This window comes from Aythya marila (genome assembly GCF_965140915.1).
Source record: "Aythya marila genome assembly, chromosome: 8".
NCBI classification, from domain to species: Eukaryota; Metazoa; Chordata; class Aves; order Anseriformes; family Anatidae; genus Aythya; species Aythya marila.
In genome coordinates, this window is record NC_139049.1 from 10,144,745 (window position 1) to 10,158,773 (window position 14,029).

Here is a 14,029-nt window from a genome sequence, read left to right on the forward strand (position 1 = left end):
TCCTTGGTCTCTAATGAAACATAAAACCGTTATATGCAGCACCAGTCGTGTCTTAATATCTATGAGCTAGAGTCTCAGCTTTAAGCAGCCAAATCAATTCTAAACAACTCATCACCTAAAAAAAAAAAAAAAGGCACAGATTTCATACATACAACTCCCCCTCCCCACCCAATTCCACACCTTTGCATATGTGCTTTCATTAAAAGACAGCCTAGCAAAAAATATAAGCTTCAAAAAGTTTGGTTTTTGTTTTTAAGTTTCAGCTATATAGCTTACATTCCTAATTCACCTTCCTTGCAGGAGACAACATGCAAAACCTCAAACAATATTAAGGCAGCAGCCATCCAAGAAATCTGCAAGAGCCACAAAGAACAAAACGCTCCTCTTACTTCTTCCAAACAAACTAATATAAACTATTGAAAACATTAGTGATGCATTTGGACATTTTGTCAAGTGTTAAAACATGTAATGAAAGAGCTACAAATAGTAACTAAAGCAATAAATTTCCCTGGTTAGTAACTTCCCATACTTCTCCAAATGCTTTCATTTTTACTTGTTTAAGGCAGTGTGCCGTATCAGAGCATTCTACTCCCAAGGATTCCAGACTGGTACGTGCTAATCTCTGCTAGGAGAACACTCAAAAATACACCAATTGCTTACTCTGGTGAAGGAACAGGAGTTGGTTCAGGCAGTCTTGGTGCAGCTGTTGAAGTTGCAGGGGTGGCAGTGACATTTTCAGATATGCTTTTGTTCCCTGTTGCAGGATTGAAGAAGAATTAGGACAAAGATTCAAGAACCATGTTTATTTTCCATGATTTTGGGGTGGGGCATTAGATGTTAACTCTAACAAAGCAACAACTGCAGGTGTCATTAAAGTTCCAGTTATTTGAAAACACTAACAACAGTTTAACTATCAGATGTTATGGACAGCCTCAAAATATTTCCAGGAAGAAGGAGTTAAGACTCTACAACTAACGCTGCATAACAGAGTAAAGGTCTCATCAGAATATAGCTGAGCAAACATATGGTATATTCGTATCAGCTCCCTTCTTGGCAGATTCAACTTCTTCACTCCATGGTTTGCAGTCAATAGGATAAGTATTTTACAGCACTGATGATGTAATGGCATAAAAGATGGTGAAGAAAAATCATTTCAACGCAGACCATCAAGGTCTTCACAATTAAAACAAGCAAACAAAAAAAAAAGCAAAAGAGAAATAAGACTTTCTAGAATGCTTTTAACCTAAAAATAAATACCTTCAGCTTCAGAATTCTCTTCAGTTTTGGCTCCAAGCATATTAGCAGCAATGTTCACCATACTGAGGATAGCATCTGAAATGGAAACCAACTGATGAGGACAAATTCAGAGGGCTCAGAGATCACACCATGGAACAATCTGCTATTACGTAACACTTGCCTGAAATTAATCACATTATACATTAAAAAAAAGAGTCATTCTAATTATAAGAAATGCATCCATTTCTTTTAAAGGGTAAGAGATTTCTGTTTATAAGTCAGAAGCTTGTATTTGAAAACCAGTATCTAATACCAGTCACAGTCTACTGAAGTCTTTCTTCAGTCAGCTTCTAGGCAGTTAAAATACAGTTTACGTGGGAAATGGGATGCACAACTGCTGAAGAAAATCTCAGTACACAGTACCACTTTGTTTAGGCATTCAGGCAGAGCTGTCTGGAGCAGCTCACCAAAACCTCCCCCAGTAATTCCAAATAGCTGCCAATGCACGCGTCAGTACACATCTCTAAATGCTGCCTTAGACTGTGCTCTAAATGTAGTTTTTCTACATTAGCTTTGGCAACTCCTGCAGAAGGGAATCATCTGGCCTCCCTCACAGAACAAATGCAACAATTTCCCAACCACATCAGCTACACCAAGCCTGAACCATCCAGCGAGACTTTCTAACACCAAAGACAAGAAGTGGGAGGAAGCTCTCACTGACCATCAGCCCATTCAAAACAGGGAACGGTGAAACAAGCAGACAACTGTTCAAGCAAAGAGTGTGAACCACTGAGGGAAGCCCTGAGTCAGGTACTTTGAGCTTTAACACTCAAACTGAGGAACTCTACTGAAAACAGGCCAGGTCATTTGTCATGACAGCATTCAAGGAATGAGTCAAGAAATGTCATTTGCTATATGTACAAGACAAGAATTCCTCCTTTAAAGACAAAATGCCCACACCAGGACAAACAATAAATATTCATTAATACTAGGCTGAGCTGACTTTGTTGGTGTGCAAACCTTATTAATCCTGAATCAGACTTTCAACTCTGATGCTGCTGCAACATAACAATTCCAAGTTTTTGAGGATTTGAAGATAATCTGTTCCTTGAATGTTGAAATGTAAGTTATCACCAAGATCAGTCAAGTCAACCGTGAGAAAACAGTAACATATACCCACTGATCTGGATTACCTTCTACAAAGTAGAACAGTATTTTCCCTTTAAAAAAGTAACAGAACTAGACGCAAAGAATCAGCTCTATATAGACATATATAACATAGCTAACATGTAGGCTTGTTTAGAAAGTGAAGAACAGTGAAAGAGCACCTTACTATAAACACACCAAAGTTGGCCCTACATTGCTCATTCCTCCCACACCCACCAACATACAGCCATATATGTTATATGGATAAGGTCAAATTTACAGAAGGGCATTTCAGAAGTTCTGACGAAATTCTTTGATTTCACAAAGCTTTGTCGAGTCTTAGTGCTGCCCTCCCTCCAGAATGGGTCAGAAACCACGTTCCTGAATTACATTATTTACCTGGGATTTTTACTCTTTGAAAAGTGACAATCTGAAGTTGTTAAACTTGAAGTATCATTTCTTATTATTGATGGAGAAGCAAGAAAAGAGAGGGGGAATTGAAGGTTGGTATAGAAGCCTGCCGGTCTGTGAGATGGCTAGAAGAGCAGAGAACTACCCACACAGGCTAAATCAGCAAAATGTTTCTTGAATTGATGTACCTGAAGCTCATTATCCCCCTCCCCTGAGGTCCCTCTCCCTCATCGTGCTATCAGTCACTATTTAAGACAGACAATCTAAAACGGAATTCTGTCTCATTTGTTCTAACACACACAAGCCCCCCAAAACAATACTCTCAAACACAGTATGCCTTCAAAAAAGGAACACATTATGGAGAAAAAAGGTCTCAAAACTAAGATCTATCAGCCAGGATTAAATAATTACCACTGCAATGTCTTAGTGCCCAGCTGTGCTGATAAAGCACTAACAATGAAGTTTCAAATCTTTTCATTGCTGTCTTAAGTACACTTAAAAAAACCATTGAGAATCTTTTTTTTTTTTTTTTCAGTGAACGATATCTTGCAATACTGCACCTGGGGACAGAATATCAATATGCCTCAGGTTGTCTTGAAATTTGGATTTGGGCCACAAACCAAAGATAAGCAGTGTCACACAAGAATATCCTGCTTTCTCTCATGCGTGAGAGGCTAACATTTAGTAGAAAAAACCTGCCTTTTCCACTACCTATTGCCCCATTCAGAACCATGCTAAGCTGTGCAATATGCGTAGCTACGACCTTTGTAAGGGACAACTATGTTCTAGGAGACGGTTGTGAAGAACCCTGCAGCTCTCATACACTACGGACCATAAGGAAAGCCTGAGAACTTCAGGTTGCAGTCTTGAATCTGAACAACAGATCTTCATTATCTGGGCCAGAAGGAAGAGTGGCACAGTGTAGGGTGTCTGGCAGCTGATATTATCCTAAATAAATTAGGAGTTAAGAATACCATTAAAACTGAATATTCAAGTATACTTGGCCAAACAAAACCCACATCTGAAGGCTTTCCAAAAGGGAAAAGTGACAAGAGACAGCCAAGAACTATCAGTTCTGTCAAAAAAATATACAGTACTCATGGAAGACACGGAAGCTACAATATTTACACAAACTCTTCTCAGAAAGTATTCTCCATCCCTTCCACTCAGGCTGTAGGAAGTAAATCTTTATATTGCTTCCTATAAATAAAGCACCTTATTTGTGCCTGGATTTCCAAGTTTCCCAAGTAATTACAGTTCTACTGCATATTAATGCTGAATGTTTATAGCCCTATGTAAAATTCAGATTGTTTTAGGTGCTCAGGATCCTTACTCAAAGAAAGCAAGGTTTCTGAAAAAAAGATCTAAAAGTTCTGGTCTTATTTTATGATAATCCATTTTCAAATTGCTACTGTTCACTCCTACACAATTAAACAGGAATCACAACAAATTGCTTCAGCAGGAAAATCAGGAAGTCATAACTGTTGCATAAGGAAGTGTCATTCCAATGTCAAACAGCTCACTTATTTCAGCACAGCATTTTTCTACCAAGTCATACTCACTTGTAGCAGAACCAAGGAGATTTTTTGAAGATTTTTCTTCCCCTGTATTGTAATCCAACAGATAATCTATGAATAAAGAAGAATATTTATGACTATCAAAATTACATGTCACAATCAATCAAAATAAACCTCAAGATTTAACATGTCATTCAACACTGTCAGTTTGACAGCGTAAAAATAAAGCTACAGAAATAGAGTTAAAGGTCAGAAATGACATACTGAAGTATCAAGCTCAATGCAGTGAGAAATACGAAGAGATTCAGAGTTCAAGCTTCAGTTTCCCCTGGATTCACCAACAGCTAACTGGGCTTAGTGCAGGCTTCTCCCCCAGTCTTCCACATGAGGGCTGTAGGACGAGGGGAAGGTGTTTTCACACATCTTTTATGAAGTCTGCCAGCCAACATAAGCCCTTTCCAATTGTTTGCAACATTGATGGTCCAAACAATCCTAGGGAAAAGGCTATGGACGCTACTCTGATTATTTTAGTTATCCTTCGCTATTGTCAGGACATGAAGGTATTATTGACTAGCCTGACAAACGAGACTAAGACATTACTAGTGTTTTAAAATAATCCTCCAAAGAGTTACTATCAGTTTAAAATTTAAAAGGATGCTTGGATAAGCCCAGAAATGCTTAACATCAAACAAGACAACTTAAATTGAACAGTCAAATCATTTAACATACATAGGAGACAAGTCAACAGACTTGCATAAGGTATACCAAAACAAAGGAAAAAACAGAAGTTATTGCCTACCATAATCTTCATCAAAGAGTTCTTGTCGTTCAGACTGATACTGAGAATCAGCTATTTCTTCATATTCCTCAACCATGCTAGTACCAAATACCCTGCAAACAGTTTTAAAAACCAAAAATCAAGCATTTGTCTATTAGCTATGCAATTACCTGACATGACTGATGATTAGATAAGCAACGGTAACATCATGTGGTATGGAACAAAAATCAGATAAGCAATAGTTACCTTCGGTTAGCCAAGACCAAGCAGCAGATACGCTGCCAGGTAAGTTTCTCAAACTCCTATCCAGTCTGTTGCATGTTCTCAAGTGCTGCTCCAAACCAAGATCCTGTTTTAAGTTGCAACGATTCCAAAGAGGTCTGCTCTCCTTTTCAACTTGAACTCTTATCTAGATGTTCTCGTCTCAAGTGCCCCACAAGCTCTTAAATCTCCTCAGCTTGACCTTTGACAAACTTTAAGTCCTGACTACCTGATTTTGCACGCTATGTTCTTTGACCTGCTCTGCTGAAATCAATTCAAATAAAAGCAATTTAAAGCAGTCTTACTCACTAAAAATATTGTTTTGTTTACAACACTGGATTTCTTGGGTTCAAGTCCTAGCATGGCTTTAACAGCAGAACTTAAAGTGGTTTTCAGGAACAGCACAGAACTACACGTACAGTTCTGATTTAGATGTTTCAAATATTACTGACTGGTCATACCTCGGGTGCCTGCAACACAGCTTCTCAACAGCACTCAGCACACCTGCTCTTTTTAGCGTACCACTTGTTCCTTGTTTTGCTTGGTCAGCCTTTAAATAAATGCTCATGTCCTCACGGGGAGGCTGCTCATGCTCCCTGTTCTCTACCCTCTCTGCCTCACCTCCAGCAAATACAAACTATTCCCTACATAATGGGAAATTGAATTAAAAGATGTGAAGCTTATTTAAACACATGTGAAGAGAACATTATGCAGCAGGTCATCTTAGGCAATTACGTCAATTTGCAGCATTTCCAGCTAACTCAGGTATACTGAAAATCAGACTTTGTTTCCCAGCTCTTGTTAGAACACACTAATCCACATTGCAAAAAGGTAGAAATACAAAGCAAAATACTTGACATTACCTTATAAGACTTAAGGGACAAAAATGTTCTGATCCAAAGTGTGATATCAGCTCCACCTACAGAATAAAACATACTTAAAATGAAAGACCAAAGATCCATGGAGTTAAGAATCCATTTAACATAGGGGGGTGTTTTTGTTTGTTTTTGTTTTATACAAGGGATTTGCAGATTGCCCAAAACACCAGAACAGAAAAGACTGAAAGCTTTATTCTTGCCATGCATTAATGTGCTGAGCCGCAGAGAAACCCCAAGCCCTATGCATTCAGCATTCCAAAAGAAGAGGTTGCTAACCTTTATGTACTTGATGAACATCTGAAGCAAGAGAAAGGAAAAGAAAAAAAAAAAAAAAGATGTCAGTACAAAGGCCAAACATGCCACAGGCAACTACAGAGTTTTGCTGTTTTCAATTCACTACTATAATGCCTAGGATGACAAGTTATGAAGGATAAAGTTGCAATACTATTTCATATGCTTCAGGTAGCAGATTTCATTTAGCCCTCATACCTTGCAGACAGCAATTAACATGCAACACGTTTTATTAATTAACTTTGTGAAGTTATTCAATTTTTCTAAGCAGCACGATTCCAGACAGAGTATTAAGGTGAGTTATATTCACTATGTGTAATTTTTCCCCTTTAAAGAGCACAGATTACAGGAAGTGACACAAAAGAAAAAATCATAGCATGCATTCTATGTCCTGCTACTGCTTTGAGTTCAATGTAACATGCTGCAATTTATAGAGACAACTGGAAGATTGTGCATAGAACCTCTTACACATTTGGAAGCTTCATTCAGTATATTTCTAGCGAGATCTTAACTACACTCTGGTATTTAGTCTAAACTCAGCTTGGAAGCGTAGAATGCACTTATAAAACCACTACATAGAAACTCTCAATGAAGGACTGTGATAACTTGCAAATGAGATCAAGGTAACTATTTTCATAAAAACACTCCTACAAAAAGTCAATTTCAGATCATTTATTAAGCTACTTCAAAAAATAAACCTTTCTGAAAAATTTTTGGACTCTTCCTGCAGACTAGGCACTCCTAGAAATCGCTTACATTTTATGCTATAAAGTGAAAACATTACTATAAGTTCTTTAAAAAAAATTACCACAGTATATTATTCAAGGCAAAATACCATATTCTCCAGGAGATTAATTGCTGAAGCATCCAGTGTAATTTTGGAGCTTCAGTGACAGTCAAGATTCTAGATACCTTAAGGCATTAATTCAGCCAGAAACACAATTAAAAATAAATGAGGTCTTTATCCTGACTCATGCAGAATTTCTGGGTATATAAATTCAATAGATAACTATTACAGCTACCTTTTGAAGAAAGCACAGAACAATTTAATAGCACAATCCAGTATTCAGTTTTTGTAAGCACCTTAATTACAAGGTAACATTGCTGAGAGGGCCTAAACAGTCTGCATTTTATTTGGATTACAGCTCCACTACATCACAGTATCTTCAGTAACGCTTTTAACCCTGTGCAAGCACCACATTATTTATGGAATTTTATTTTGGTGAATCTTCTGAATAAACACTGTTGCAAGCTATTTTGATAGGTCAGAGATCACGGCAAATGCAAGACAGGGATCTCTCCCATCAGGCAAACCTAATTTCAGTAGTTACCATGACGAAGCAGTTGCTTTCTGTTTTTCAGTTCCATTCACTGCCCCAGTAACCCGTAACACAGGAAGCGAAAGGGTCATACTGCTTTAGTGGACTTCAGTCTCAGCTTTGAGATTGAGTTTTATGTTGCACTGATGTTTGCTTTAAAAAATAACTAGATGCATCGTGCAAGGTGTACAGGCTTCTTATAATTAAGATGTTTTAAACAAAGCAGCCTCTGGAAGTAAATTTTACCTCCAAATGAATGTACAAAGTCAGATTTCTTTTTAAAAAGCAAACAGTGTTTCATAATTCCCCAAAAACCTGTGTTGCAGTAATGTGAAAAGCCTTCTGAAGTTATAATTTGAGACATTTAGCTCCAGTAGCAGTAATTCTAAGTAATTTGCTCACATAGCAGTTATGATTGAAAAAATGCAAAAGTGCACTTTGAGTCTGTCGAGCAAAACCAGGAATTTAAATGTTTGCTCTTTCACGTTCACCTACAACTATACAGCAGAATACTGCACAAACATATCAAGAAATGCACTATTCTAATCTGTGCTCCAGGAGAATGTGTATGTATGTGCATAGATGTACATACATACACACAAGCAGATACAGCCAAAAGACAAAATAGGATTACATTTTTAATCGTATATTCAAAAGACGGTTTGGCAAGTCAAGCAAATCAGAACATCGCCTGGATTTTTCTACATTCAGATAGCAACTAAGGAAGTTCTTGGACACAAGGTAACACATGCGTTCCAACACGTTATCAGGTACCATTTGAGAAAGGTAACACTTGTGACTGTCTGACAGACATTTAGTATGAGGCCAATACTGAAACTAATGCAATTAATAGCAATGAATGCTTTGATAACATGTTTCCAGATAGAAGGTAAAACCAGCAAACACTTCATTTTCTGACAACCCTGCAAAAACATTTATGCTTAAATTACCTTAACGTATTTGGCATACATCTGTTCATCCAGAGGAAAGCTTTGGACATTCCTCTCATCTCTAGCATGGAAAGTACCTAGTTTAATCCATTTGTTTGTTGGATACCTAGAAAACAAAAAAAATAGTCATCTAATGAAATTCAAAACTCCATACTCTGCTGTTTAAAGACATTTATGTCTTCCAAAACACCTGTCTGCAAAATAAGTTATTATTAGTTTTTTTTTTTTTTGAGTTGCATTATAGCTGCATTGTGCTTTTTAATGAAGAGATGTGTAGCAAAGTAAGACTATTCTTCACACAAAAAACACAGGAAACACAGGGAAAAAAGCTAGTAACTGATCGTATACACACAAAGAAAATCTGTCATTTCACAATGCATCTCAATTTGCATAAAATAATGCACAAATCATGCCTGATACAGACACATTTAATAGTTATTTCATTCTTCATTCAAAAGAGCTGATTTTGATAACATACCTGTCACTAATGGACACCAGAAAGTCTTTAGGAGTTGAAGAGAATAATTCATGATTCGCAATATCAAGCTGTTTTACTTGGATTGGTTCACAAAGCTCAATAACAAACCTTGAAGACAAAAAGGAAATTATTAATAGAAGCACTCCACCTGTAGGATTACACTCCTCAGTCCTTTACTTTGTTGCTCCATCCTTCACTGGGTATAAAGGAACACTACAGAAATGCTATAGAATTAGGAGGCATCACTTGCTGATCCCTTCAAAATCAAGGGCAGCAAGTCACAGAACTGAAAACTAAGGATAGCAACCACCACTTAAGTCATATACCTGAAAGGCCAATTATTTATATATGTGGTAAATAGCAATAATGCGTCCTGCAAGTATTTGGCAACTGAGGAAAGAAACCAAAAGCTTTACTTGAATACCCAGCTCTTTTTCTTTTGAATTACAGTTATGTCACAACTACAAATGACAACGTGAACAAAGTTATCTCCTTAATCGTAGCACTCAGAAACATAATTCTACAGGGGACACAATTAAATGCCTTCTGCTAAATCAGTTAAAGCTCCCTACATACATTTCACAGGCACAAATGCACCGAGATCCAGCCAGTTCCGTAGTACACGCGCACCCCCATTGCGATGGAAAACTAGAATTAGCCTTTACAAACAGGCAAACCTCTGTAACCTACCATATTTTAGTACTGCACGGATTTAGCATATAAAGGTCCATATTTTCCATTAAAATAGCAGACGTGCTCTGTATAAAGAATACAACAGTTAGTATTTTATGTTGTATGGAAGACAATACCATCACCAAGTTTCCCATGCCCTCCCACTCCACGAAAATAAACTTAGTATTAGTTCTGAAGATTAATACCAGGTTTCATAACATTTAAGCACAATAATATACAGGTGACAGTATACCACATCAGCCTTGGGCAATCACAGCTTATTTACTATGGTGAGCTATTTTATACAACTTTGTCCAATTTCTATACTGAGCAGATTCTCCTCCCCCTTCCAAATATTTCAGTCAAAGAGAAGTTTTTCTCTGCAGCAATCCCTCTTAAATAAGAGGGACAGATCACGGTTTACATTCCATTTTTACATAAACCCAAAATCACAATAAACCCAAACCCAAAAATAAAAGATGACTTCAAAAATCAGTGTTCACTTTTACGTAACTGTACTTTGCACTACTTTTTGCATGACTTTAAACTGAAGTAATGCATGCTAATAATTAGTGAATGCTTACCTTTGCCTCTGGATTTGCTGCCAGAATTTTGGCACCACATTCTACAGAGGCATAGTTATTTCTGTTTTTCTGAACCTTTTTTGTGGAATGCTGTCCACCAACAGCAGAAGGGTGCATTGATTGACCTAGGAACAGAAAATACCGGTATTATAACACTCACACAACAAATGTTTCCACATGCAGGGAACTGCTGTCACTACTTTTATGTAACAAATGCCATTACTCATGTAATTTTAGTAGGAATGCAAACCTACTGGCTGCATTCTGGATTCAGCTAGTTTCACTATTCAGATTTAAGAGAAGATTAAAGCAATCTGTATTTAAGGCAAGCAAATGAATCCTGAACTTACTCTTTTCTTTCTCTACTTCCATGACTTTCTTTTTCCATTCATCAAATGTCGGAATATCTCCAGGATCCTTTGGAGTTATAACAGATGTAGGGTCAATTTCTCCTGTTTTCTTATAGTCTTTCTGGAAGAAAGAAAGAAAACACCAATTGCAAATATTTTTCAATACAAACACTGAAACAAAGACAAATTAATGTCTGTTGTGTTTTTTTTTTTTCTTAAAAAATAAAAAAATCAATGCCTGCTCAACTTCTACATCAAGTAAACAGGAGATCCATCATTTAGACACATGCTGAAAACTTAGTACCAAGGTAGATAAACATGTGATGGTCTCCTCCCAGAATCTTAGGCTTTCACTGAGATACTGACAATTTTTGTCACTGAATTAATACACTTCAAGTACAATGTAAACTTTCTGTCTGATAGAACAACTGCTTTGTCTTCAAGATTTTTGCTTCTCCTCTCCCTAAGAAAAAAAGGTTTCCCTACAGCAGAAATCCTTAAAAGACAAACGCTGCTCATGTCAGAATTCCAGAGGTCCCCCGGAAATTCCAAAAACCACAAAAAACAGCAGAATTGGATATTTAAAAGAAATATTTTATGTTTAATACAGAAAACATGTTTTGGACTTGCCAAAGTAATTACACTTTAATTTAACCACAGTCTATACTACCATTTGAAGTCTTAACTTCTTCATATAAACACATTTCCAGCACGTCATGTGAAAAAACCTTTTGCTAGGCATTTAAAGTGAGGAAGATTTGTTGTTTTGCAGCCAATATTTTACATGTAATTTCCAGAAGGACTGCTTTGTAGGCTGACATCTTTGTACTTCAAGTATTTCACACAGTTCTGTAACTGAAAGCCCTCAAACAGAGAGGAATAACACATACTTAGATAAAAGTGACATGACAGAATTCTTCACATGACGTACAGTGCAACCGACCTTTAGATTTGACATATCCAAATATACATCCCCATATAATTTGAAATCAGAGGACCTAAAAAAATGCCTATTTTCTTCTCCCAAGAAATTTCAGAAATATCTGATCCTCACCGGACTATGAGGCAAGTGACAAATCAAAAAGCCAATTGAGTAAACAATGCTCTTGCTTAACTATGACAGAATGCAACGCCACAATTATTTAATTCAATCATTAAAGAATTAGGTTATTTTAAAAAAAAATATTTAAAGCATTTTATAAAAATCACTTTACACCATTTTTTGTAGTCAAATTCTTTAGAATACTCTTTCTGACTGCATTTTAAGGCACACCGCAGTCTGTTCAGTGGGAGTAACTTCTTAGATAGACTACACATTTAAAAAGTTAACAAAGTTATTAGTGGCAATCTAAATGTGATCCTAAAATAGCAAAATGTGGTGTTACTGTGGCCTTGGACATTCTTTACCTATATAAAACAAATAAGCTTTATAAAATGCCTCTCAATGAGAACATAAAGGCAGTCCCACAGTTCAGGCTAAGTCTTGTCTAAGCTAAGTAACCCAATTTTAACACTGGGCAAACAAGATACTTAGGAAAGAGTAACAACACAGCAAACATTGTATATTTCCTCCAAGTGTAGTCTTTGCCTCTAGCTATCTGCTTGCTGCTTAAGGACTTCCTGACTCAGTCGAGAGAGTCAACTTTCAGACTTCTGTTCTACAAGCTTACCTGGACCACAAACCCCCTGCATTTCTTTAACCCACGCAGAGGAAGCCAGCATCCTACAGGAAGTCCCACTTTCACTACCTGTTATACCAAGAACCGTTCTTCTGGATTCTGCTCCAGATGGTTTTGTTTGACATGATTTCCCTAGATCCTGTACTGGAAGAGACAGCTCAGAAAAACTGAGTTGTGCAAAATGATTGACCTTGCTGCCCTGTTCTTCCATTTTAAACCTTTGCTGAGAGGGCAACATCAGACCCGCACGCAGTGCTTCTGATGCAAGAGCTATGCATTTAGACAGTGGCAATCAAAAAAGCGATGGAAATCACTTATCTTTAACACCGTTGATTATTTAACAAAGGCCTTCGTACTCTTGTGCGTGCTGAGCAGAATCTCAGTACTGCTTACCTCCCTTTTTAAGTTCTCAGAGGCATTCAGAGCAGATTTTTGATCTGCCCCTTTTTCAGCTGCTGCAACTTTTGATTCAAACTCAGATTTTGTCTTCTTTCCCTTGCCATGTGAAGAAGATATGTTCTCTATATGTTGGCCTGCAAGGCTGAAAATTTTAGAGCATTAGGACCTACAAAACGATCACATTTTCAGTCATATACAATAATAAAACACACATACAAATGCGGATAAGCAAGCACATGCAGATCTTTGTTGCACGGCCAGGACAGAAACGAACAATTACCTTTAAATTATTCAGTCTCATAACCTACTTCAATACTCACCTCTCTGGTGGACTGACAAAAGAGGAAGGCTCACTCTGAGGGTCAGCCTCAAGTGTCCCACCAATATCACAGTCAGGTTCTGACTGTTCAGCTTCACTAGAGCTGACTACAGGGGTATCAGCACGGGAATTTTCTATTGCACTGAAGGAAAGAAACAATATGCTTTTTACCCTTCTGATAATACAAGTAACCCTGCTAATCAATTAGATAAACTAAAGATATTTGAAAGCTTTAAAAAAAACAATCTCAGAAATAATTAAGAAAACAAGGGGAATGAAGTATGCCGTACTCGTGGGACAGCATTCTCAGTTGTGCAAGAACAGGATTTCTTCTTCACTCTAGTCAAATAAACTCAAAGCTAGCTTCCCATCTCCCAGAACTCCCACTTAACTTATCACAAACATTGCAATGGATACTTTTGCCCATCACTACTACAAACTACAAGCTTCACAATCTGAATGCCAGCAATCTTCTTTCTTTCAACAAAGTCTTAAACAGGAGACTGAGTCCCATCACTAAAGGCTCCTAATGTTACCAAGTCAATGGGGAACAGTCAGAACAGAACTTGGCCAAACCTCCACAAGGAAAGGTGTGGCATAACAGTACGTGGCACAGCCTGACGGACTTTTTCCATTCGTTTTTTTTCTGCTAGTGCAACAGAAATGATGTAATCCAGTAGATCATTACCTATGCTGCATGAGCAGCCTGAACTTGCTTATCTGCCCATTGCTTTAATTCTTCTTTCCCAAGGAGAACAAAC

General features: G+C 37.4%; 1 protein-coding gene across 3 annotated transcripts in view; it reads right to left on the reverse strand.

Annotated features, from left to right (window-relative positions):
- Positions 1-14,029, reverse strand: part of SUCO (SUN domain containing ossification factor) — a 40,250-nt gene that overhangs the window by 9,051 nt on the left and 17,170 nt on the right. For 2 of the 3 annotated variants that reach the window (XM_082766271.1, XM_082766270.1), the window contains exons 5-17: positions 13,270-13,410; positions 12,944-13,091; positions 10,872-10,992; positions 10,522-10,646; positions 9,956-10,023; positions 9,266-9,373; positions 8,788-8,893; positions 6,504-6,524; positions 6,213-6,268; positions 5,110-5,201; positions 4,356-4,421; positions 1,258-1,332; positions 661-754 (exon numbers count right to left, since the gene is read on the reverse strand). In XM_082766271.1, coding sequence (XP_082622397.1) covers positions 661-754; positions 1,258-1,332; positions 4,356-4,421; positions 5,110-5,201; positions 6,213-6,268; positions 6,504-6,524; positions 8,788-8,893; positions 9,266-9,373; positions 9,956-10,023; positions 10,522-10,646; positions 10,872-10,992; positions 12,944-13,091; positions 13,270-13,410 — 1,221 coding nt within the window. The remainder of the gene's footprint in view (positions 1-660; positions 755-1,257; positions 1,333-4,355; positions 4,422-5,109; positions 5,202-6,212; positions 6,269-6,503; positions 6,525-8,787; positions 8,894-9,265; positions 9,374-9,955; positions 10,024-10,521; positions 10,647-10,871; positions 10,993-12,943; positions 13,092-13,269; positions 13,411-14,029) is intronic. The other variant, XM_082766272.1, reaches the window with a different exon arrangement.